The 27,776-nt window shown below is 37.4% G+C and overlaps 1 protein-coding gene across 3 annotated transcripts in view; it reads left to right on the plus strand.

Moving 5' to 3' along the window:
- The window catches only part of cdh5 (cadherin 5), a 68,374-nt gene extending 46,651 nt beyond the window's left edge, over window positions 1–21,723 (plus strand). For all 3 annotated transcript variants that reach the window (XM_039999991.1, XM_039999990.1, XM_039999992.1), the window contains 9 exons: window positions 2,398–2,502; window positions 2,857–2,999; window positions 3,087–3,220; window positions 4,217–4,326; window positions 5,110–5,212; window positions 10,392–10,522; window positions 10,720–10,834; window positions 15,215–15,347; window positions 16,347–21,723. In XM_039999991.1, the coding sequence (XP_039855925.1) occupies window positions 2,398–2,502; window positions 2,857–2,999; window positions 3,087–3,220; window positions 4,217–4,326; window positions 5,110–5,212; window positions 10,392–10,522; window positions 10,720–10,834; window positions 15,215–15,347; window positions 16,347–16,731 (1,359 nt within the window). In that variant the 3' untranslated portion in view covers window positions 16,732–21,723. The remainder of the gene's footprint in view (window positions 1–2,397; window positions 2,503–2,856; window positions 3,000–3,086; window positions 3,221–4,216; window positions 4,327–5,109; window positions 5,213–10,391; window positions 10,523–10,719; window positions 10,835–15,214; window positions 15,348–16,346) is intronic.
- The last annotated feature ends 6,053 nt before the right edge of the window (window positions 21,724–27,776 follow it).

Consider the following 27,776-nt stretch of genomic DNA (forward strand, 5'->3'; position numbering starts at 1 on the left):
GCTGGTTCATTTCCTGGTTTGGCTTATAAGAGGAATGTGGGGCAGCCATATTTGACGTATAATTCTCTGTTGTATTTCAATTTAACATTCCTGAACTGCCATGGCTGTCCCATATTTTTGTATAATGCATTTAGAGAGTGATTTCTCTCTTGTAATTGCTGTCTCCAGTTTGGGGATAAAATAGAGACATGGTTCCCAGCATTTTTTTTTCCTGTGCACGCAAACAGCTCTGACCTGCTCAACCTCATCTTTATTTTATGGTTTTAAAAGACATGATGATTTCATTGGATTAATTTGAATTATTTTGAAACAAACCTTGACTTTCATTTTATTCTTTTATTTATTTAACTTGATTCAAACATGTTATTCTGCCAAAGTTGTTTGGTTGTTGGTCAAAATATGATAAAGGTGAAATTTCATCATTCATGCTACCACGAGGAGTGGCACCATTCTTGAGTGATTGCCTTTAAAAATTTTATTATACATGATCAATTTTAATCAGTACCAGGCTTATAAACTCAATTAGCTACTTGACCCATTGCTACCAATCAAGGGATTGTAGTAATTTATATTATAAATGTGCATCAGACATTATTTTTATGTGGGTTTTCTTTCTGTATTTCAAACAAACAAAAAACGGTGAAATTAGTGAAATATTATTACTTTTGTAAAAGCAGATTTATCAGTCTGATGACCATCTGTTTTGCAATACATAGATTTTTAAAAATCCTATTAGTGTGTTCATTTTCCTCATGAACACATATTGCGCATAAATATTATGTAATCAAATCAATAATTTAGTTTTAATGTGCTATGTAAACTGGCTCAGTCTTTCCATGCAGCACCAGGAAATGGATGCATATCCCAAAATACATAAAGGGCAACTCGCTTTTATTTTTATTTATATATGTACACAAGTAAATCAGAGTGTTTTGGGAAGTGTTGTATCCTCACACTTTTTACAGCATCCAAATTGATGGGACCTCATGCCCAAACAGCTTTAGCACAAAAATAGATTTGCAGTCTACCATTACCAACGAGGATCATAGCCACAGCATGGTGACAGGATTTCCACAAATTCAAAATACTAATGTACTGACATTTTCAAAGTGGTTTCTGAAGCCTTCCTGCATACTCTGCCACCGCATGGCCACTAATTACATATAACATTAAAAGGTGCAATGTCAAATTTCTGATTTTTTTTTCCTGCAGGATGTATAAGGTGTGACGTGTTTAAACTTGAAACCTGGCCTCCTTCTGGTTTCTAAAGATATTTATGCTTGCAGGATTTCTAGCAGGTTGACTTCACTGGGTTGTGCTCTTCAGATAAAGTATTTAGGACATCAGAGAGCTGGAAATGTATTCTAATGAAATGAGCTCTGTAATAGCTTGCACCCTTGCTGGCCTGGAATCAAATCGTACCTCAATCTTCCCCTCAGCTCTCGAGCCCTTCTCATCTTTCTCAACGGCTGTGTTTACACATACAGAATAAGCCAGCTGTTGGCCACACTGTGGTTAAGGTCTTATTCTTGTTAAGCTGTTTACAAATGCCTTTGATACCTTGGGACTGACTATCCTTGTAACCATGAATAATCCAGTTAGCAGAATATTCCTCTCTACCTTTAGTGTCCCATTCACTGATAAAAGAGTCTACCAGAATAAATAAGAATATCTGTGTATTTCTAATAAATTATAGTGCCAATGTGAATATGACAGTAAGATTTCTTATATTTGCCAATGTAAAAATGTTTCCATAAAACTTTGCAACTAAAAGTTGTTTTTGCCCCCCACCCGAAAATATAGAACCTTTTAAAAATTGAGGAAAGTGAGCTACACAGGTTGCATAGACTGATTTGTGACATTTACAGCCTTTTTGCACCTGAAATCGTGAGTTGTCCTTGGTGGACTGATGCAGGTGTACAAGACACATTTATGAAGAAAAAAACCCCACTAAGGTGCTAATGCAGTGTGTCCCCAGTTACAAGCAAAGACCTACAAGGAAAATGAGGTCAAAAGATTTAAAGTTGACAGGCTTAAAGAGTAACATATTGTTGAAGGACTACTATTAATTTTGTGGAAGACTGAAAGAAATTGTAACAGAACCCAAATGCATCAGATTCACACAGCATACAGTTGAGTTCTGTGTTAGTGAGAACTTTAAGCAAACAGCATAATCTAATTTCAGATGCCTTAAAAAAAATGGAAATTAACGACAACAAAAATCTCAAATATTTAATGTTTAAAAGAGCGCAACCTTCCACTACGAACACTGTTTTGTATATTTATGTAATAAAGATAGCATTGACTCTGCACTGAAGCTTAGAGTCACAGCTATCAATTCTAATCTAATTAGCACTGACATGTTGCTTACTCACTCACACTATCTTTGCTCCCTAGGCTCTGGACTTTGAGAAGACAAACAGCTATTCTTTCACTGTCCGGATGAAAGAAAATGTCCAAATTCCCGCTGACAACACAAACGCTGCAATCACCAGTGCACAGGTAAATATCAAACAGGGCAACTGTAACTTTCATGAGTCAGCAAGTGAATGTTTGTGATTTGCAGTTCAAATTGATTATTTACTTTATTTTATTGATCACTTTAGCCATCTTCAAAGCCAGTTGCCGACTTGATTTTCATTCTCTAAAAAAAAGAGAATCAATGCTGAGGAATGTATTTAATGCTTCACTGTCAAGAAATACTTTTCACAGATTCGGATTAGCAGGACACAGTGTGATGCTGTGTAAAGGATTATAGAAAAAAAAATAAACAAAACATTTCATAGTTTCATATTCCTAGTACAATTAAATTTCCAATGTTGGTCTAAACTGTTGGCAATCATTTAAAATTGCCAGGTCAACATCAACGTGTTAGATGTAGATGAGCCACCGATCTTCTCTGAGGACATGTACAGCTTTAACGTGAAGGAAGAAATGCATGTGAACAACATAGGATTCATCAAAGCCAGAGATCCTGACAGAGCCAACAAGACCATACAGTATGCTGCACTCATTCCCCAAAATAAGTAATAGTGTTACTAATCCTGTAAAGTGTTTGTTAGAGTGATCTTGGTCTCTCTGTTTAGGTTCTCCATCATGCAGCCGGACTGTCCTATCGGTATCAACCGACTCACAGGTCAACTGTACACTCTGAGAAATCTGGACAGAGAGGATAAGCCCACACACATGTTTCAAGTTAAGGCGCAAGAGGAGCCAAGTGGTATGTCACACACTCTCATAAGAGCTGTACGGGGTTTATTAATCCCTTTCCTCTAAACAATACATCCTCACATGAAAAATTGAAACCACGTGTTTTACAACAACAGCAATGTGCATACAGGGAGGGAGTTAAAGTACAAAGGCCAAAGAAGACAGTTTGTTCTCTTGGCTGAACATCTCTTGTAGATTTATTGAAGGATGGGAGTGTAACACATTAACAGGGATTTTTACAGACTTAACACATCACCATAACACCTGGTCGACCCACATGAGAAGGAGAGAGTAAGCAGGAAAATCACATTAGACTGCCTCTTTGTTCACTTCCAGCTTCCAAACCAAACTCTATATTTTTAGATCAGCAATGAATGAAATACAGAGATCTATTTTAGTGGCTTGTCACAGCGTTTAAGGAAGACAATGGTCCCCTGAGCTTGACAAGGTCCTCGGTATACAGTACATGTTCTGTACTAAAGATAGATTCAAAATCTTAGTACAAGAGACAAAAAAGAGACTCACATATTTATCAAAAGATGAATATTCAAAAAGAACATCAGTGATATAAAATAAATGTAAAAGATGCTTTAATGTGACGAAAATAGCTGTCCAACAAACAGCTCACAAATAGAAATCCTTTAGTTACTTGACCTTTAATCTAGTCCTTCAGTGACAGAGATATACACACTAAATCTCCTGCATAGTTAATCACTGTTACATTGGCGCATCAAGGTAAATGACAACTAAATCCTTAGTTTAAGAACTTTTATATTTCATTTCTATGTGGCTTCAGTATTTTAAGATAAATGACACAAAGTGTTGCAGAAACAAAAAGTGCAGTTGTTTCCACATTTGCATCTCCTCCGCAAATACTGAATGAGACTAAATTATACTATCACTACTGAATGCCCTCTTGAATCTCTGTTTGCAGCTTTTGCGCATTTATTTGGACTATTTTCATTGTTAGACGTGTCATTAATCTGATGTTTTCTTTCCTCTCTAGGTTTAGAGTCAGTTGTAAAAGTTAATATTAATGTTCAGGATGTGAATGACAATGAACCTGAACTCAGAGCTGACGACATCTATATATGTGAGAACGACGAGTCTAATACGGTAAGAGGTGATAGTTTTTATATCTATACTAATTATAGATTTTAATTATATTTTTTAATTTATATAGTACCAAATCACACAAAAACATTAGCCTCAAGTGGCTTTATACTATAAGGTAAAGACTCTAAATATTCAGGAAAATCCCACAACAATCAAATGATCTGCTATGAGCAAGCACTTTGTGATGGTGGGAAGGAAAAACTCCCTTTTAACAGGAAGAAATCTTCTGCTGACCCAGGTTCGGGGAAAGGCAGCCATCTGCTGTGTCAGGTTAGGAGAAAACATGAGGAGAAGCTTGTTTCTTATTATTAGAGGATGCATCTTAATGGAAACTAAACGCCAACAGATCATGCTGAATTGTTGTTGATGTGTCTTCTGAATTAAAACTCACGTGAAGCCAAGCATGTGATGAGCTGGGGTAATGAATGCATTTTACATAAAAGCCTAAACGCATATTTAACTGTCTGTCTCCTCAATAACGGAGCCTGGAAAGCTACAATAGGTTTCTCCATTATTTACAGTTAAGTTCTTATTTGATTTTTTTTCTAATTGTGACTTTAATATACATAATCTGAAATTTGGATCCCAACCTAAAATAGTGTTTTTGTCACGTGCCATGTGCATGGCAGTCGATGACTCAATGATTCACATGCATGCCATACATGTCTGCATAAATCAGTGCATATATAATTTACATATATGGGCTGCACACATTGACTGCAGAAATGTGCAGTCAATGTGCAGAAAGGTTAATTTTAGAGTCATTTTTTGGTCTTTCCTCAGATAATTGGAACCTTGACTGCCACAGATAAAGATGATCAGCCAGTTGCCTTCACTTTCAGTCTGGCAAGTGAGAATTCCAACTTCTCCATCAGAAACTATGGCAGTAAGTCCTTCTGTGTACTGAACATTTATTTACTTTTCTTTTCTTGCTTGTTGCTTTAAATGGTGCTCTGAGAAAGCACTAGCCTTGGAACTTGTTGCTATGCAACAACTGCAACTCTATGTGAAGCCCAATGTTCTGTTTTTGAAATGTAAAATTATTTTAACTTCCAAAAACATCCTTCGGTTCTTTAAGCCAGACGGGAGACTTTGAGAGCCTGTCTGGGACCATAAGTACTATCTAAAATGCACAACAAAGACTGGAAATAATGAGAGCTATTGGTTCGATGGGCTTGAAGATAACTCCCTCTGTGTTGTAACCTTGTCACAGCTGATGATGTTCAAAGAGCATAGTAACACAAAGTGGTGCTGTTGAGAGGTCTATAATACATTCAAGGACGGAAAAAAGAGAAACTACATCAAGTGGACAATTACTAACTATGGAAACTGTAGAAAGAGGTCCTGGGCTCAAGTTCAGTGGCTGGCTAGGGTCTTTTTTGTGTGGAGTTTGCATGATCTCCTTGTGCCTACTTGGGTTCTCACCAGGTACAGCAAAACACATTCATATTAGCAAGTGGTTAATTTAAATAGGCTGTGCGTGTGAGTTGTTTGCTTCTATATGATCCCCCTGTGACAGACTGGTGATATATATTTTATGGGCCTGGTTTACTAATAACTTGTAGCACTGCAAACTGGGTTTTGGCATAAAAAAAATTACTTTGGGTATTTACCAAGAGAACAGTGACAAAATTTCTTAGTGGGAGTTCCTTTCTCAATGTGCAAAATATAAAGATAAGAATATCTAAATTAGACACGCTAACTGATTTACAGGTTTAGTGCTAATTGTGATGCTAATTGTGATTACATTTAATTTAGAAAAAAAAAGCACGTCTTATGTTTTGCACATGAAGATGAACTGTCTGCGCCTGTGCTTAAAAAACAGTGAAACTGCTAAAGGTCACATGTAAAACTAACCAGTATTGTTAGCATTTTGGGATGGATTGTGCTGACATGCTAATTTGCTCATTTAATTTAGTATATCTATATCATGCTTTAGTTTTTCTCATTAAATGAGGAGTAATTAACAAATTGGAATATATTAGGGATGAACAAAGAATTTTAATCAGAGAAAACTTATTAATATTAACGCACACAATACTAAAACCTGTGTAACTAATGTCTTCAAAGTAGTCAAAGGATTCAAAGGCATGATGGCTGTTTGATTCTCATTCATTAAATGATGCAAGTGGTCTTTTTCAGGATGTAGTATGTCTGTAGACACTAAAATGAACCAGCTAGTTGGCGCCAGCATGCAGAGATCTCATTTTGATTATTCCATATGCAAAGAGCTCAAAGAGTGAATAGTACTGATGTCATTTGGGGAAAAAATATGTAGGTGTATATTTACAAATGAAAAAGGTTTAGCTTGAATTAACTGATGTGGCATATGAAGAGGTATGATCCTGAGAGAAATTTGTTGGTATCAGCTTTAGGGCAGAGGTCATTCAATATAGGATACATAACAGCAGAAGTAAAAGTGCATTCATGATTTTTATCATCATATTCAGTTATTATCCATGACAGCCAGAGGGAAATTCATACCAACTGTTGCAGTCAGAAATAAAAAAAATATATAAGTAGATGAAAGCCTAAGGTAATCAGATGAAAGATTTAGGTGAGGTGTTAGTATTTAATCTATCTAATCTGAAACCTGAACCATATTGAAAAGAAGATAAACAGAAAAATGATATGAATTTTACTCAACAAATTCCACTCGTGCACGTGCCCAAAGGGGTTGACTTGTTGAACTGAAGGAGGAAAGAAAGATAGAGTAGTGCAAAAGCAAGGAAAATTAGGCTTAGGTGCAAGAAAAGATTTTAAAAAAGGCAAGAAGTTCAGAACTAAGAGGAGAGCAGGAGGAGCTGAACCAAAAGAGACTTACAAGCAGTAAAAGAAAAAAAGAAAATGAAGATAAAACTGAAATGGATGCTTTACGTAAGGCAAAGATTAAAGAAGGAAAGGAAAAATAGAAAATCCAAGACAACTAAATGGAGAATAACAGTCTCGAGGCAGACTGAAGAAACGGTGGACCGACAAAATCAAGGAAGACATTAAGTCCGTCAATGCATCACCTGAGGACGCCTTGGACAGAACCAAATGGAGAAACCTTTGCCGAAGAGCGGACCCTGCACTAGCGGGAACAACGCCAGGGTGAAGAAGGAGAATAACAGTAGATGAGAACCTGAGATAAAAGAGGACTAAAACTAATGAAGAGGGAGGAAAAGCAGTGCCTTGAGAGGGGAGGAGAAGAAAGAAGAGCATGGGATGAAAAATGAAACAAGGACACTTGCAGGACAAAGTAGCAAGAGAAGATGAGGACATGAAAGAACATTAGAAACACCACATTTTAAGAGCAGTGGTTAAAAAGGTGAAGAGGAAACAGGGATGCAAGAAAGGTGGGAAAGAGAAAAGGAGAGAAGAGAGAAGAAGGTAGCTGTTTGATAAAGTGCTGGTTGTCAGTGCAAACCGATGTTTTCCTCTGTGGCTCAAGACTGTGCCCCCCAAAACCCATCTGACAACACCTCACACCACTTAACACACAAACTAAAACATGGCCTAGAGACACAAACACACATACACACACACACACACAACAAGAGCTGCAAAGTGAAGGCTTTTGAAATATTCATCGACTACCAGCTCTTTAAAACTTGCAAAAAACAACCTTCATTATGGGATTCACAAAGAATCTCACACTCCAACAGTCAATGTAGCTGCACAGTGAAGTGACAGGACTCCATGTTCAGACCACACGACTACATGAAGCTTAGCCCATTAATGCCGGACAGACAGAAGGGAAGGAGAAGTAGGAAAACAAGGAAATGAAATAAGAAAAGATGAATAGGATGCCGGAAGAAAAATATGTAAATAGAAAAAGAAAGAGAAAGAGGGGATAGTGAGAAATATCCAGACAGAGAGGAAAGAAATTAAATCAAACAAAAACGGAGCAGGAGACGAGACGAAGAGGAGGGATGAGATGAAGCGCGGGCAGAAGCTGTTTCATCTTTTATTCGGTTAGTTAAGGCTTCATTTACAACCATATCCTTCCACACATACCTTTGCAGATGTTGTCATACAGGCTTTATCTGGTTTATCTTGGTTATTGAGATAGTAAACTTAGTTAAGCACCTTATATGCAGAGCCTTGTTCATCCCTATGTCCTGTGACTGGGAATAGAGTCAAAATTATGTGGAAGACTCTGTGTATATAGACTAGTCTCATTCATGTTCGTGCTTTTGTCCCATCATTTAGTTTAGTTCATCGTGCAGAGAAATCAGAATTCAGAAGATAAAGAATGTATTTGTAGTGAAGATAAATGGTTAAAAACAATAGAAATTGCAGTGCTTCTCAAGCATGTTTTTTTTGTTTTTGTTATCATGTACTTTTTTCTCTTTGAAACGAGCTCCACTGTCCTGCATGTTATGTGCTCTTGGCCTTTTGGAATAATACACACAAGTGTGTCTCTGTAACCTCTGCATAGGTTAAAGATCAATGCAAAAAGGACGCCACACGTGGTTGGAGTGTCATCACTGTTTATTTCCTATAAGGCATTGAGGAATTGTTACAGAACTGAATCTTCTCCTGTATTCATTATTGCTGCTTTTCCCATATACACGGACACTTGAAATACCTGCAGCACAGTTTTAGAGTTTATACACTCATTTGTGTTCATGAGCATTCTTTCAACTGCAAATTCAAAGAGCAACAATGTCACATATCCTTCACGAAGAGTTTAAAAACAATAAATAAATAATTAAATTGTGGTGCAGGTATTTAATATATTTTCATTTCCAAGGTAGAAATGATTGTGTGTTCAAAACACAATGGAACAAATACTTGAATAGATCTTTTCAGTAAACATTCTCAGTATTCCCCTATATAAATCACACAAGACAGTGTGACCTGATTTTCGCTGGAAATACTTGTACATGAAAAAGAATTGCAACACTTTAAAGGACTTTAAGTGTAAGAACATACTTTGACTCTGTGCAAGTGTTTGTGAAAATGCTTTCAGGCAGGAAGTTATTCATGCTGGTGAAAAATCAGGGCTTCTGTTAAACACTCTGGATTTGAACTTCAAGTCCAAATGTCAAAAATCGCAAAGTTGTTTTTGTTTGAACTTGACCTTAAACCAAAGCTACTGAATGTGTTTCTTTATTTGAGAGTATTCAGAAAGGTCCTTCCTGCCATTGTGTTCTCTGAAATTCCTCTAGTGGTGGGATATTGTGGAGGAAAGCGTTTGGCAGGAAATTTCTGCCTGCCAGGAGTTTGACTAATGACTGTATTGTTGCTCAGGTCTATGAAAAGGACATCGATGTAATCTACTCAACAAGTTTCTTTTAACTAAAACTGCAATTCAGTTCAGTTCTTTTTTAATAGCTTTTTTAATAACGTCACAATAACAGTAATCTCAAGGTGCCTTTTTTTTATTGTAACTGAAGATCATACATTATTACAACAAGTCAATATGGCAGTTACTCTTGCTGAATGGGAGTGAGAAGGTAAACCTCTGTCTTAACACTGGGGGTTCCCATGTGCCAGGAAATGGGGGGTGAGGGGCAAGAAAAGCAGAAAAGAATCGATGGAGAGGCCACAAAATGTAAAGGACGGCAATGAGATGACCAAAGTTTTCTGTATCAGACTTTGTCTGGTCACTGATAGACCAAATTACATACAGAGTAGTCTGTAATGAAGAGATATTTCCAATGACAACAACATTCTTCTGCAAAGGAGAGTGATCTATGTTAATACATTTGTTCTGCCACTTCATTTAAAAACCACCTTGGCTCCTTGTAGGATTTGCTTTTGCAGATTTTTTATGTTCTGTGATTATTTATGATCCTAATTGACTCCAATCTGAAATGCATCAAAGCCGTAACCACAAATGATCTCTCTGCCTTTATTTAGTCACTCTCTCCTCGCCGTCTTATCTCAAATCTAGTCTTATCTGTTCAGCATGACTCACATAAATAGACTTTGTAGACTGAGCAGGTGAGCATTAGTTTTGCTTTAGTGAAACGAGGTGATGGGTGAGGCACATTAAGGGAAATTTGTGAAGCAAAGGTGGTGTGATATGTTGTACTTAACTTACTATGTGTATTTTCTTGTATCTCTTTGTATAGATGGCACAGCAGCTCTCATTGTGAAACAGGGCCCGTTCAGCCTGGATGACCCCAAGAATTACAAGGTGGATATAAGGGTCAGTGATGGAGGACATCCCTCCAAGAGCAGCGTCTCCACAGTATCAGTTGGGGTATGCATTTTTTGTGTGTGTGATATTGAAAGCTGCTTGAGATTATTTTAGCACTGCTAATTTTAAATAATTGCAAAGATGAAATGTTTTGTCTCTGTAAACCCAGTTTTAATGCAGTAAATATGTAGCTTCAATGAATTTTCAGTAAATGGACATTCAGGCAAGTTACTGACCGACTGATTGGTAATATGTTGTAGATATGCCAGTGTGATCCCAACCGGAATCGTACTTATTGCAAACCTGAGGCTCGGAGAATGGGAGTCAGTGTTCATGCCCTGACAGCCATTTTGCTTTGCATACTGACAATTCTCGGTAAGTTATTTTTTACTTTTTTGTTATACTACTTGTTTTTTCTACCTTCTTTCATTGTTTTGACATTTAGAACCATCTAAAAGGGTTAACCTTGAGATTTTTAATGCTATAGTCTGTGTACAGGCTTTTTTAAGAGTATTAATGTTCATAAGAAAATTATTTTTTAGCTGCATAAAATCTGAACCTTAAGGATGTCACAGATGACTAGAAGTTGTGCAGGTATGGAGTTAATAAAAAGCAATGACGTATGTACTCTGCTCATCTTTGCTTGAGGCCAAAAGAAACCTGAACAGATATCTGACAGATCTATCAGTGGTTGAGTTGCATTCTGGGTATTGTAGGTGTCAGGTTTTGACAGGAATAAAGCATAATGATATATCTGGTTTTTCAGCATCCTTTTTTATACCGTCCATCATGAATATGATGTGAAAATGAAGTTTTAAGTTGTTATGATGTTAGGTAATATATCCTGATTTGGTTGCATGTGAATTTGCTTGAGTAACTATCTCTATGTTGTTTTAAGTTTATTTATGCTTGTCTGTGTTGTGAAAACACATCATTCCCAGAATATTTGCATTTATGCTGAAAGTATGGGAAATGCATTGAAATATTTATTGCATTTTTTTGCATTCGTATTGTAGAATCTGTCCAAGTTACACATAATGGCATGTGCAATATCAGTGCACATAATGATGGGATTATAATGCAACAGGAAAGTCCATATATCCAAATGACAAGTTTTTTCTTAAGACTATAGCTTTTCACCTTTAATACCAGAGGACCTGCTTAATGTCATCTTCTGTCTTACAATAGTAATTATTTTTGGCTTTTTCCAACATTTGACTATTTTCCAAAAAATATGTTTTCCTGTTTTTCTTGGAATAACAAAGCCAATAAACATTCAGAAACAAAACCATTTTCATTTTGCAGAATCATTTAATTTCTGCACTCGGTCTGGCTCGTGAAATGCAAAAGCATTTTGACTGATTTCAAAGCTAGAAATTTATCTTACCTAAAAATCTATTTTTCCACTGTTCTCCAGTGGTCAGATGTGTTTTCTCACCCTCAGAGACTCACTGAAGTGTACTCCAGGGTGTGATCTAGAGTCCTGTGGTGTAGTGGTTAACACTTTCACCTTATGTGTGAAAGATCTCTGGTTTGAGACCAGGAGGAAACACAAAAAATGCTCAAAGGGGTCACATGCTTGGAAAAATGTGCCAAATCAAATAAACTAATGAGAGAGCAGCTGAAAAAGCCCAAACATAATATGGGTATGGATGAAGCAAAGCGCACCCAAGGGGATCTGGAAGTGAAAAAGGAGATACAACTTTCAAACAGAAAGGGCAATGAAACATTTTAACCCACTGTGTAGACAGCCATGTTTATGCCTGGAATAGAGATTGGATAAAAAAAAATGTTGTTGTTGGAAGTAGGAAAAGTTTTAAAAATGAACAATAGGACTTGAAAAAAATTCTAAACAACAGGGAAAAACCAACACTCGCCTTGTTTTGGGTTTGTTTGCATTTACACACAACAAATAATAAACAAGCTTTTGTGAAATATTTGAAGATTGAATCAAAGATCGATGCCTAAATGTTTAGACAGACAGTAATGTAAAAATAGTACTTTTCTTCGTTCTTCTTTAACTTTATTACCGGTAAGCAGAGAACTTCTGTATATATTGTTATTCTCTGACAGAAATTCATGAAGACAGCATCAGTGATAGATGCAAAAAGCCAGTGCTGAGTGATCAGGACACGTGCACAGATTCACTTGCCCTTGCTTTGCGATAAATAAGATTTGTGTTTTGCGGGGAACGTTTTCCCCTTCTGGTGTTGTTGGTTTTATGAATAATGCAGCGGCGGATGTGAAAATAATGCCTGTAGTTGTGCGCTCAATATTCTCTTTGATACCTTCGCCCCCTGCCTTTTTTGTATTTCTTTGGGAAAAAGAGACAGTTGTCATGTTGGATGAGAGGCACACTGGAGATACTTGGCCAAACAAGAGGGGTGTGGAATGAGATGTACTGAAGAAGGAAGGAAAAAAGAAGAGGAACTTTAAGATAAGGAGGGATGGAGGCAAAGTGACACGTGGAAAAAAGTGTATATCAAGACTTAGATATTGGATGTGGAGAGTGGTGAAACAGGCGGACAGATGTAAGACGGTGAATTGAGGTGGAATGAGACCGGCTGAGTGACAGAGAGACAGAAAGAGGTTAAAGAAGAGAGACACGGAAGAGGAGAATTGTGGGAAAAGCAGCAGAAGAATAGGAGTGGTAATGAGGGGAGTTTATCAGTTCTTTAGGTGCCGTCTGCTTATCAAGCACCACCAAACACTCAACCTATTAACTATTAATACACTCCTTCACTATCGGGCCTTTTCCCCTTCATTTTTTCCCTTCATCTCCCCCTTCCTCTGTTTCTTTCCCTGTGGGTCTCTCTGTCTCCCTAACTTCCCCCTTCTATCTCTCCTTCTCTTTATCAAACAGCCCTAACACAGGCTAGATTAACTATTTAATGCACTTGTCATTATCTGTCAGGGCCCAAAGCAATTTAGCGTGCTCCCCATTCACAGGCACATTTTCTCACATGAAGCCGGGTTTGACACACGAAAAGACATTTTTTCTCAGTCCTTCTTCTCTAAAGAAAGGGCTTCTTTTTTTCCCCCTCTCTTTTCTTGTCCCTCTAAGTCTGATATCTCCAGAGCTTATTAAACTGCAGAGCATGTGTTGTAAAAGATTAATCTGTTGGTTTCCCATGCAAACTTAAATTAGTCCCACTCACCCTCAACTAAAAGGCATGGCTAATGCTGCCCGTCCGCTGAGAGAGAAAGAGGTTCATATCGGGACCGAGGCTTGGGGCCTAATCTAATGTCAAATGTATCCTTCCTTCTCTCCTTGTCGCTCTCTTTCTCTCCTGATTTCCTCACCCCTAAGTCGCCAGTTTCTTCCACTTCCTCCTCCCCTCAATCAGTGCCCTCCCCCCTTTTTGTTTTCTTCTTTTTTCTCTTGCTTCCTTCTCCTCTGTACTCTGTGCCCACTGACAAAAAAACAAAAACTTTACTGAGCTTCTTTTACCCTACTTTTTATCAAGTTTGGCCTTTTGAACCCACTTTAATGTCATCATAATGTTGTGTACAAGTCAATTCGTTTAATTTTAGAGTAAGCCTGGTTGTTCTGGAAACAATTACAGTTATAGCTTCAGTTTATGAATGATCAGACCGGCTCTGGTGTAACAGCCTGCAGATAAAATCATAAGGGGATTATCGTAAGGGGCTGCCCATCATTCTCTCTGAGATTGTTTTACACACAATAGCAAAGAGCTATTTCATGCAGACTATGAAGTCGAGCTCAGCTGTTATCCTTCTACACATCCAATTGGTTGATATCTAATCAAGTGCATAGCTGCTTCAACCTGCCCACAGTTGCTCTACATGTTTAAGCCCCTTTGCAACCCACCTCCCTCACAGCTGGGTTCCTGTGTGGAAATAAAAGACATTTATAAATAACAGCATACTTGTTCATAGCTGCTTACTACAGGAACACAGATTGATTGATGTTCCAGTGGAATTTTTAAAGTTACTAATGTCACAGTTCGAGTCAGATTATACTTTCATATAATCTATAATCTTGCACGTTTAATTAGGTTTAGAGTTAGGCCTTGTTCTGCTAGAATATTTTGCCCTGTGCACAGCATGCTACCTCGATTGTTTTTGAGACAGAGATAATTAAAAGTCTCAAGTCTGATAATTGTCTTTGTTTCTTGAACTGAAACAAATGTTTTTCTTTATTGATTTTGTGATTTAAGACTCCCATTGTTACACCCCCTCCCCCCCGTTTCTCTCTTTCACAATTGTTTATTTCATCGTCATCTGCTTCTCTTTCCTTTCCTTCTCAACATCCCTGCACGTTGTTCTCTCACACTCATTTCCACTTCCCTCGTTGTGTTTACTGAAATTCCCTTCCTGTCTTTTATGCCCCCCTTTCTTGTCTTTCTTTGTGCAGTTACTCTGTGCATGTCTCTGGCTGGGTAGATTCACTTAAGGTTTTCACGCTTGGGGCGAACGTCTCAGATACCTTAAACCATTTATTCCTCATTTTCTCTCCTTCGTCACTGCACTGTTCTCTAGTCTCATTCCCTTGTCAGTGCTCTACTTTTCTCACTTGTTTCCTGGCCCCATTCTTATTCTGCTTTGGTTGCGAGTCTCTATCGTGATTTCACAGTCATAGAGCCATTGCTCTGAAAGGATAAATGAGTAAATGCAGTCTGTCTTTTTGTTTTACTCTTGATGTCTTCATTTTCTACCAACAGCAGTTTTGATTCGCTGTGCTGGATGTCAGCCGAGTAGATTCTAAACACACGTTTCTTTTCTGCTTTTAAGTCATAGTGATCCTGTTCGTTATGAGGAAACGCTACCAGAAGGATTCTCTGGCCAATATGAAAAACAGCGGAGAGATTCATGAGCAGCTGGTCACATACGATGAGGAGGGAGGAGGAGAGATGGACACTAATGGGTATGCAGATGAAAAGAAGCACCGCTATACACTTTTAAACTGACAACTTGAATATAACTGAAATGAGTTGACATGGTTTATCAGCAGCCCCCCTTTTTTGCAGACTTACATTTGATTCTATTTTCTTTATAAACCTCACAAAGGAAAGATTTTTAACCTCTGAATGAAACAACAAAAACCCAAGAATTTATAAAGTCTTGTCAAAGAATGAGAGAAAATCCATTTTAAGTAAAAATGTAAAATAAATCTTGCTTCTTACTCACACTTTCAGCAATGCCAGTGAGGCCATTAATGCTCTTTTTTATGTCATTAATTTCTCTTTTGTGGCTGCCATGCATAAAAAAAACAGCTCACAAAAACTGAAGGGAGCTTTAATTATTTAAATGTAGGATTGAAACTGTCTACTGGAACATAGACAGCTTTTTAAACATTTAAACATTCCTCTTTACCTTATACTGTTTATGTTTCTATTGCTTACATCCTGATATTCATATTTTTAAAATAAATGAAACAGATATATTCAGCGTTTCTTATGCTTTTTTATGGTTTCTTTGCATAATCCTTTTATTATTATAAAATCCTTGACAACAAATAATAAAGTGTGCTACCTCCTATATCTCCACTTTAATCTAATCTTATCTACTGACTTAGTTTTACCTAATCTAATTCTAAATATCACTAGAGATCCACATAATTCAGGTAAACTATCCATATTAAATGTACCAGAACTCACTGTTTGCCGATAAAAGCCACAAACGCAAGTTAATATAAGAATATCTAAGTTGCAGAGTAGCCAAGATATTACATTACTATTGGTGACTTTCTAAAATATATTTAAAAAGACAAAAAGATCAAATATAACTTGATAGTTGAGCTGTAGCATTAAGCATTCTGTAATAAATATGTCAGTGGACATATTTAAATGTCCGTACCCAGAAAATCTCTGTGATGAAGAAATGTGATCAGCAAATTTATTCACTCTATCCTCTTTTCTTTTAGTTATGATGTCTCAATCCTCACTTCCGCTTGCCATGACGGTTCCCTGCTTCGCCACCAAGATCACCGCCCCCACCCCTCACTCTACGCCATGGTCCAGAAACCCCCCCACCACACTCAGCCCACCGCATGTAAGGGCGACATGGCAGCGATGATTGAGGTAAAGAAAGACGAAGCTGATCACGACCGAGATGGATTCCCTTATGACACTCTCCACATCTACGGCTACGAGGGACCCGAGTCTTTAGCCGGAAGTCTCAGCTCTCTGGGAAGTTCCTCTACTGGTTCGAACTTGGATTATGACTTTCTCAACGATTGGGGCCCGAGGTTCAGGACCCTGGCAGAGCTCTATGGTGTAGATGGCCCAGATTACTACCATCAGTACTGATACCACATACCACCACATAATGACAAATCATACACATACATAACAAACATACAGCTTGATACAGTAATCAGAAAGAGCCATAGCAATACACTCACATACTGACCAGAAGCATGCAGGAAATATACACATTCACACAGAAACAGACCTACAGTAGATAACCGTGTTCTTGAGAGACTTCTCCAGCTCCTCAAAACAAAATCAGGGAGCTCATTTTTATCCAGTAACAATGACTAACTTCTGTTATGATGTGTAATTCAGTGAATCCATTAGTGTGTTGTGCCTCTGTCTGTTCACTCCCAGTCAAAAGAAAAGAAAAAGCTTCATCAAAATCCTGGAAGCTCCATGAAGTTGAGTCAAGGAGGCTCTTCTTTTTTCCTGTTTCCAGTGAAATATTGGAAAGATTTTAAAGGAACAGAACACCAGGACATCTTTGATAGAAATAATAGAAATAGTGGCTTCATACATTTGCAAGAGGACTGATTATTTGGTGACAATACGAGATCCACACCATGAGGATTTTCCTTTACAGCAGTGTTGTGAGTTTTACACGGTAACCCTTTTATTCTGAAAAAGGTCTAAGCAGGTGAAGCCAGTTGGGTTGGTTATGGATGGGTATGGATAATCCAGTCCCTTTCAGTGATGTTACTCAATTACTTAATTTCTTTTGCATTTAATAATTTTGCAGCAGCATTTTGTGATATGATTTTTCCCCCTGTGGTGACTTTGGCAAAAGACACAGACTATTGAAGATGAAAAGTTTATAACGATTCATTTTGTATCCCCTAAAATAAGCATTAACCTTACCCATCATATTGGCCTGTTAATGTATGATTAACTGAATTCATATATTTAAATCCTTATATCCTGTTTAACATTAAAATGTATTGCTAATATAATATTGCAGACTCTGAAGATTAGTTCATTTTGCTACAAAGAGAATTAAAGGATTCGTAATAATTCAATCCAACAGGGGCTGCAAAATGCTGCGTGTGAAAGCAACTCACTGCTGATCTTTTTTTCCCCTTCGTTCTTTTTTTCTGTCTCTTTTGGTATATGCCGTGTGATCTCTTCTAACTTTGATGTGTGGTTGTTTTTTTTATAAATTTGACAAAAGGGACACGAACATGGGGAGAACGAGGTGATTTTATTTTTGATCTGTAGTTGATGATTTGATTTGTAAATATGATTGCTTGAGGGGGTTACTGTACTGGGAAACTCTGAGCAGCCACACGAGTTTAAGCTCAAAGGGGTTTGAAGTGTTTGATCACAGCAAGATGCCAGTTATGTTTTCTTCATCTGAAATACTAGAAGAGACCGTCTCTGAGGAAAGTTCAGCTCTGTAAAGTCTACTTTGTTCATCAGAGCGTCAAGTCCGATGGGTTATTTTGTGACGTGTCCATTGAGTTTGTGATTTTTCTGAGGTCCAGACATGACATCAGGTGTCTGAACAGTAGTCAACAGAATTCAAAAGAAGCATCAGAAGTCCCTGATTTTTTTTTTTTGCTGTTTTTTAAGGTGAAAACCTTAAAAAACCTTTCCCGCTTTGTGTTCCTAAAACCAACCCTCTGATATGAATAAGGTCATTTTCCGAGTAAGTCATTTTGCCCATTTTCTCAGTTATCTTCTGCTCTGAAAAGAGAAAAGACAATCGACAGGCAGACAGAAAGGAAATGACGCTACTGCTTCTCAGACAGAATTACAGCATGTTCCGAGGGTTTATTTGACAGAACCCATCATCACAGTTATTGTTGAGATGAAAGCCTAATTCTCAGAGGCCTACTGGAACAAAAGTAATTCAGACAACTCAGGAAGCACAGAGCTGGAAAAGCAGCTAGTTGGGCAGCCACAATGACTCTGAGGTGGCTTGAATAACTTTAACCTCTAAACCTTCTTGGCTGCTATCAGATCATAAAACTTGAGATGAAAAATACCCCAAACTTTTTGATAGTCTAGATGGTTACTTAATATAGCTACTAAAAGTTAGGTAATAGTTTCTTCTAATAGTTGTGTAGGATTATTTCTACCTTGAATTTTAGCATTACATAGTAAGGATATTCTACTTAGCAACGGATACGGCGCTCCTTGGCGTCAAATTGAAGTTTTGTCTATAAAATGTCAATAAATATGAGAAATACCCACAAGAGCTTCTCAAAAACCAAAGTAGCTCCTTTTTTCCTTTCCAGATATGCTGGATATTTGGCCTGCCCCGTCTTTTAAGTAATCAGGAACAACCAATCGCAAGGCCGCACTTGGTAGCGTTTAAACAATAATCACAGATCTTTTAGATTATTGTACGAACGAATGCCCAGGAAATAAACCATTGTTTCTGCATTCATTCATAAAGCACCACGAAGGTAGAAGGTCACCATTGTCTGTGATTATTGTGACATCTGTGAATCTAGTACCAATTGTTGCTGATAGTACCACCCTACTGAACACACACACAGCCTAGTGTGTTTCTTTTTTCTTTTTAAAAAAAAGTAATTTCATTTCAGTTTATTTAACCTGCTATTCAGCCCCAGGAATCGGAGTTGAACTTGTTCCCTTAAAACTCAGTCCTGCTTGGAATGCCTTTTGATAAACAGTGAGACAATAGCTGGAAGTCCTCTCAACTTTCTTCCTGTTGGGGTTTAAATATATATATATATATATATACACTTAGCCAGTTCCTTCTCCTCAGTCTCAGCTTTGCTCTCCTTGTTTGCCTCACCATATCTCCTCGGCGCTGTCTTTTTCTCCGTCGTCTAATCAGTCAGACCAAACAGTGGACTCAACTTCCTGTCCATCTGGGAGGTTGTGCCCGCCTCTTCCTGTCTGTGTTATCTTTCTCCTGGGCCAACACATTGTGCTCACTTCCTGCAAGTCCAGCCTGAGAAATGGGCTTGAAGAGGAAGAGGGAGCGAGGCAAGGAGCAGCATGGGATGAGGTTGGGGGTTAAGAAGAAAGAAAGACGAAAAGAACAATGCAGAGCAACGATTAGTTTTCCAGCTGAACAGAAACACCTCAGAGCAAAGATGTGTTTTTTTGACCTGTACAATTTGCCATCCTCATGAAAGAAGGCTGATCCCACCGGTAAATATTAAGTTTATTTAAAAAAAACACACACACAGTCTCAGTTTTGTGGCTTCAAAATGGCAGGAATGGAATCTTAAGTACTCTTACCTTCAGTTTATTTTTCCTCATTGTTTTTAGGCATTGCACTCATGATCTTGGTCAAAAGCAACCCACTGTTTTGTAAGTGTAAAAAAACCTTCAAAGATCTCTTAAAAAATCTGGCACAACAAGCACCACTGCTAAAAAAAAAAAAAAACATTTCTAGAATCTAAGAATCTTAGCTAGTTTTATAATCCATGTCCTCGCTCGGTGAACAAACAATGGCTCATTTTTCTGTCTGACATCTTTGTTTGAGTCAAAGAATGGAAACAAACTTTGTAAACTTTGGTTCAATTTTGCTTCATTGTGCAGTGAAAGAAAAACTTTTTGTCTTGTTATTTCAAGCTATTTCGTGGCTCTAAAAGTAACAGTAATCTTTTTTATGTGTGTGTGCGTGTGTGTATGTTCACCATTATTGTAATCATGGCTGTTATTTAAAAGGTGTTCCCGTGAAAAAGAAAAACTTCATTGTTAAAAACCAGCAGGCTGTAGCAAAGACAGGTGCTCCATTATCTACTTTCCTAAAAGCAACAAGTGCTGGCTGTACTTAGGTGAGAAAAGCTGGCACATTATTCGAGGCAGATGGACATTTGCTAGCAATTTTGGCCAGCAGTATTTTCAACTTGTTTAGCTCGTTCCAAAACGATATAAAAATGTAGCACATACATTTTTATGACAAAAATCCATTAATAGAATACATCAATCATTAAACACTTCCAAAACATGGACCATATAGTCAGACATGGCGTAATAATTTCCAGAGCGTGTCATATTTATTTTTTCTTTGTGTGCTGCCAGGACCAAGACTTGGACATATTGGTTTAGACTAACATGTTTCTTCCAATCCATCATGCCCAGCATGCTTTCATTTTTAGGAATTTTCTTGAGCTCTTCACCCGCTTCTCCACACTTATTCATCAGATTTTGCAACTTCCAACATTTTTCAAGTATTACAATAACACGCTACAGGACAATGACAGCCATACGAGTGCCATAATTAATTTGATATGTTGGTTATCAGTGGTTGTGGGAGGACATTTACCTCCCCTGCTGAAGGAGTCACCTTGGAAGCAGTGAAAATTAAACCTCTCAGGGTGGGATCCCAACACAAAAAAGTTATTCACATGAACGTGAAGAAACAAAAATATGTAGTGTGGTTTAAAAGACAACATTTAAGTGTTTTTCTTCTGTTTCTGTCTAATGTTTCAACAAGGGATTTTATTTTGAAATGTATAAAGAAAAAATGTGCCTAATAGGGATCTTTCTCTGGCCTCACCTTGTTTATTTTTTTCTTATTGTTGCTATTATTTTTGCCTAGATAACTGTATTTAAAGGATTTTAAACTTGACACTCTCTTTTTTTAATTGCTGTATAAAGGAAAATTAGATTCAGTTTCAGCACATGAAAGAAAATAGTGTTTGATGCATGAATGAGTCCTCGAGTGAATATGTAACTTTCTGCTTGTGTGTCCACTTTTGTGTGTGTGTGTGTGTGTGTGCGTGTGTGTGTGTGCGTGTGTGTGTGTGCAAGGGTGCTTGTGATTGTACCATGACTGTACCCATGTAGATATACACATAAACGAGTATCAGACCAGTTAAAAAAAACAAAAAAGGGAAAGAAACTACATTTCTCTTGTGTGAAAACATTAAGGTCTGCAAGGGAGCGACATGTGCCTTTACTCTTTAAAAAAAAAAAAAAAACCATGTAAAGAAAAAGAAAAAATGCTTTTTTTTTGATGGTGAACACGATGTTTTCTATAGTGTTTTATGGTGTACAGCAACTACTTTTTATTACATGAATTTTTGTAAGTGTAGAAGAATAAAAATCCACTCAAATATGTTTTGTTTATCTGGTGATTTTATCTGGTGATCTTTGGGACAGAAGAAAATATTTCACCAAATGAACTATAAAATGTTAAATGGACTGGTTTATATACAGCACATTTCTGCTCTGCTTGAGCTTTACACAACATGTTTCATTCGCCCATTCAGAGAAGGACTTCTTTTTCTACACCTAAGGGTAGATCAAACATTCACACTTGGGTGCTTGAGAAGCAACTTGGGTTAAGCATCTTGCCCGAGGATAGTATGATAGGTGAATGGAGCAGCCAAGGGTCAAACCACCAACCTTCCAATTAGTAGATGAGCTGCTCTACCTCCTGAGCTACAACCAAGACATCTGTGCTGAATAAATGTGGATGTACTAGCTCACCGGTTTATTTTTATACTAAAAAATATTCAAGTAAGCTCTGACAACCATTTCAAATTGCATCAGCTTGTAAATTCCGCTATCTGATGATATGATACATGATGCCATGATGCTGCCTCCAGTTTTGAGCCACCCCAGATTACTTCAAGTAGCCAGAGGTTCTTGTATTTTTAAGTGGTCTTCAGCAATAGTCCTCCTCATAGATTTTCTGAAGGTCTTTGGCTGCTTATTCAGTCTTTTTCAACCCAGGCCATTTTCAGAGGAATGATTTTGTTTGTTTGCTTGTTTGCTTTTTGGTGTGTTTGTTAATCTATTTAACTGACCTATGAATCAGTCAAGCATAAAAAAGCACCTAACTCAACAAGTGGTGTACCTACACATAACAAACAACTTAGCAAAGAAAAAATATTGTAAATTGTATCTTTAGGCATTTTATTAGCAGCCTGTCGCAAAAATGCATAATTTTTTCTGATTTCTTCAGCCGAATCAATGAATATAATATCCCAAAGAGCTTTTAGCTGCAAACTTGGCAAATCTCAGCAAGGTGTCAAGGGTGTCCTTAAAAATGTAATGAAACTGGACAAGTGAAGGGCAAAAGAAAAAAAAAAAGACTATCTACAGCAGATGAACATGTGAAAGTCATTTCCTTAAGAAACTTTTCAGCATGACAGTGATGCCAAGAAAACTGCTAATACAGTAAAAGCATACCTGGACAGAAAAACACACTTTGAATAACCTCTCCAGCGCCCAGAACTCAACATTATTGAAGTATTGTGGGATCTTGACAGAACTAAAGGCACTCTAATTCCTTTTTATTTATATGTCGCCAAATTACAAAAACTGTTGCCTCAAGGTGCTTTATATTGTAAAGTAAAGACCCTACAATAATACAGAGGAAACAGAGAAATTCAGCCAGCAACCAAAGAAGAGCTTTCGAATGTCCTTCAAGAAGCCTGGAGAACTATTACTATTAAGAGTACTTAAAGAAATTGGAAGAGGACTTGACTTGAGTTCAGACTCTACTGAAGAATAAAGGTGCTGATAATAAATATTGACTTTTAAGTTTGTTGGAACTGTAAAAATTCTGTTTTTGCCTCATATAGTGTATTTCCATGTGTGTTTGCACATTATCGAATAGATAGCTGCAAATATTTACCATTTTGCAAGCAGAATATAAAGAAATGAGGAGTGACTTAAGACTTTTCTAGAGCACGTTATACTGGAAGGCTTACAATACAGCTTGAAAGAACATATTGAAAATATTTAATGCTCCACAGAGTAATAGCAATCCCTGAGATTATAGTATATGCATATATGTGAAGGACTGACAATAATAATTTGATGGGCTAAAAACAACTCAATGGGGTGATTTCGTTCAACACAAAGCTTTTTTTTGTTTACATAATCAACCAAACTTAATCACAAGATCCTTAATGGCCAGATACTGTTCAACAAATTAATATGATAGGGGTGAGAATTCTTAAACACCTAACTAATCTTCAAGTTTTTACGTTTTTTTAAGGTTTTACTCAGTATCAAAAGTGCCTGTGACTCATGAGAGAAATCCAAGAGAAAAGGAGGCGAACATGAACAATATTTTCTGTCACATCACTCTGTTGAAGAACAACAAGAAACAAAGAAAAAGAACAGCAGGTACCATATGTGGTGTGTCTGCCTTTTCATGACAAAAACACACCTAAGTCTCATGCAAAGAAAAAGTGGAATTTACCGGGATAACCCACTAAATGTTTTTTTGTCAGGTTTAAAGTATCAACATGGGTCTGAAAAACCAAAATACTAGCAAGTTCCCTAACACGGTGAGACCAGCTCTGTTCCTTTGTGTAAAATGATCCAGCATGTCAAAGATTATACATTGTGGGGCCGTGTGAGGAAAAGCTCTGATCCCCCTCACCTTAATCCTTGACAAGCGATCAGATGTGAGTTGGAGGATATCCTGTGTTTTTCTCCTTTTTTAACATGAGTGTAAATTCAACTCAGGTTCGTGCAGTTTTATTGTTGTAGGGCCTGTAGTGGATTTGGGTGTCAGACCTCCATATGTGATCATGTCCATATGCGACGTGACTCATTCTACATGTCCACGGGGTTAAAACAGAGAAACAGACACAGACGTGAATAAGAAGGAAATACCAGAGTGACATCCGCTCTTTTGGGACTTCTTGGGAGCCACACACACACACACACACACACACACACACAGTTAAAACTTCGAGAGTGGAAATTTTGTGATCTTGATCTAGCTGATAAATTATGCTATAAATTAGGACCAGTGTTCTTACACCCTCAGGCTTTACTCGGTGCAGTATTACTGGCCTTATATCGACCTACAAGCTAATACCTGTATATATTTATAAACCTTTTCACAAGTCTTTTGATGTTAACATCAGAATACATAATTAGCCTTACAAAATAATTCATATGCATATTAAAAAATACTGATTATCCTACACTCTATACCACCCTACTTTTACCATTGCTTCTAAGAATGGAGAACCAGCAGTCATTAGTGGTTTTCAGCATCTGAATGAACAACATATTTTTCCCATTAGAACACTCTGGTTTAAAGACTTTGTATGTTTAAACAATGAACTTCTCATTAGCTCTACCTAGAGAGCACAATGACTTTACAACCCTCAAGCCCTGCACATTTATCAGCATTCAAGCTTTCATATTTTCTCACATTTACAATTACACCCTAATTCAGTCTAATAAGAAAGTGGGATGCTTTTAAATAGCTTTTACTGTGATTTTTGAGATGCACAGACACCCGTCTATCAGTTATTCAGGCAAGCAGCATAGCTGGGAGATGTGACAGATGTCTGCATGAAGAAGAGAGACTGAAAAGGAAAGAAAATGTTAAATGAGAGAGGAGAGAGACATACTTCCATCCCATCTCTACTTGTGTCTCAGCCTCATCTCAACTTTGGTCCATTTGTGGTGAGGATGGGACAGGACTAGCCCGCAGCCACGTGCTAAACGTTGTGCTACGGTCAAACTACAAAAATCAGACTATTAAAGTGAGGCATGCTTATACTTGAAAAAGATTACATGGAGACTGCAAATGGATAATCCTTTGAAGCCTGATCAAAGAAAGTCTGAATTTTGAAGTGGGGTGCAGTATGTGTTTACATGCAAAAGGAGTTGATACGGGTAGCTGTTTACATGACTCCAGCATGTAATCCAGTTAGAGAGCGCTCTGTCTTGTCAAGAGCGGCTGCTGTTGTTTGTTGGCATAAAAAAATAGCACAGATGAATGTGAGAGAGTGGCACAGGTATCTGTAAGGGAAACATTTTAAGTGCTCACACTGCTTCAGATTATTTTGGTTAAGGTATATGATATGCGTAGGTTTTTAGGCATTATATTTCCTTCTGATATTCTATATTTGCAGCCTTATTTCAAGATTTCAACAAGAGCTAACAATCTACCCTTACATTATCCTTCAGATTGTAGGTCTAATAGTTTACACAGAGTATTGTTAGTGTAAGAAGAAACATTTATATTTTAGACCCTTTAGATTTACCCTTTAGACATTCATTATAGATGCTAGATGAAAGTTAAAGAATACTTCAAACTGTCAAAACTGTGATCTCAGATCTAAAATGACTCAGCAGAAAATAATGGAAAAGAAATGCACAAATGTCTTCAATTTTCCAACTCACGTGCAGCCAAGAGAAAATGTCTATGATGCAACCAAAGAATGTTTTCATTTAGAAGTCATTTAAAAGAAACTTTCAAAGAAATGTTGCATAAAGAGGGTGACATTAAAAAAAACTATTTTTAAATGAATAAATCTAAATGTTGTGCCTTCCACAAAGTCATGCACCTGTGCCTAATTACATGTGCACTGTGGTATTTTGGATCTGAAACACTTTGATCTTACAGTAAAAAGAAGTTAATATAAATGTCAATGGGCTTTAACAGGGAGCAATCTTTCGAAAATGGATTTTCTTTCTGTCCAATCAAACGTGAAGAATTTCTTCCATTGTCAGAGATAAACCCATGTTTTTTATAAAGCCTTCCAACTCGTCTTCTCGCCAAGCTCTTTCGATAAAATCTCGTAAATAAAACGGTCTGTCTCTGTTGTTATTGCAGAAGGAGAAAAATGTTTTCTTTTGCTTGTCTGTGCAAATATTTCAGTGTGGTGTAACACAAACATCTACAGACTAAACACTGACATACAAAGGTTCTGGCCTCGTGTTGTGCATGAGGATTTGCAATTGGGTTGCTTTTGTTTTCATGTCCTCTGACGGTCTGTAAAGCAGATGTGCTGTTGTCTTTGTAATGGGAAGAAATAAAGCTGTGGCATGTAGATAAATAGGTAGATCATGGAATTGCCAGATGTAAAGGTTCAATGTGTAAGTCATGGCAGAGCAGATTACTGAAATTTACCAGTACCCCTCCCAAATGTATGCCCATTGGCAGCAGTCCTAGCCCTCATTCCTGGTTTAAAAAGCACTGCAGTCAACCATCACAAAAGCAGAGCTGCATCAAACATCCCAATGACACACTGACAAATAAATCCAAGTTCAAAACAGCCCTACAAAAACAGGAGCACAAACGCAGACACTGCCCATGTCTAAAAGCTCATATTTGTTGGAACCACAGACATGCTGTGGTTCCCTGTTTGACTAAAGAAAAGACACACGAGGCATTTTCTAGTGAAAAATGCACTACAAGATGTTTCTCCACACAACAAGGAGACCTGTTTGACTAACATCCTGCCTGTGAACAATAAACGCTTCACAATGTGAAGAAAAAGATATTCTTTTTCCTTCCATCCTCTCCATGCTCAACACTCTTTGTTTTCTCCATATCCTGTTAAGGAGCCTTGGAACAGCTGGTACTGCTGAATCAAAGCAGATTTTAAATGATGTCAAAATATTGCACCAATGATGACAGCGCAAATAATGAAAGCACTAAAAAAGTTCAGCTTTATCTTAACTATTGATTAATTATGCATGAAATATAAATTTCAGATATGATGGAAATGTGCATTGATGTACAGGGAGAAAAGCACTGCATACATACTTTTTTGGCTAGGAGTGAACATTGTAGCAGGGGTGCAGTTGTCACAGGTTTGTATCTTTGATACTGTTAATGTGCACTCGAAATGAGATGCAGTATTTACCAGCAAAGGGGAAACAGCACTACCTGAGCAGACAGCTAGCTCTACAAGAAAACTGGAAGTGCGCTGTCTCCACACTGTGGTTCAAACCGTTAAATACATCCTTCCATGTATTTTTTCCTAGACATTTGGTTCATTTTGTTAAGAAGATGAGTAAGACATAATAGTACTTTTCAATCCGTTACTTAAAGATATCCTGATTACGATATGAAACAGGATTTTCCTTTCAAGAAAAGGATTATTTAAAAGCACCACAATATGAGACACTCACTTTATGTAAATAAATCTAAAGAAAATTTCCATATTATATTCACATTATACCTCCCAACTAAATGTTGTTTATGGGATTTTGTTGTTTAGGTATAACAGAAAAGAGTTATACAGCAAACCGGTCATGTCTAACGTCAAAAGAACAAAATGCAACCACAGAAAACGGAGCAGTCAAAAGGAGCAGTCAAAGCCCGAGTCCAGGTTTCAGAGTCAAAAACAGACAGATGGTCACTTAGATGCAGCAGCATGAAGGTCAAAATGCAACCTGGT

The sequence above is a fragment of the Simochromis diagramma genome, unplaced genomic scaffold (genome assembly GCF_900408965.1).
Source record: "Simochromis diagramma unplaced genomic scaffold, fSimDia1.1 OVJJ01000596.1, whole genome shotgun sequence".
Taxonomy (NCBI): domain Eukaryota; kingdom Metazoa; phylum Chordata; class Actinopteri; order Cichliformes; family Cichlidae; genus Simochromis; species Simochromis diagramma.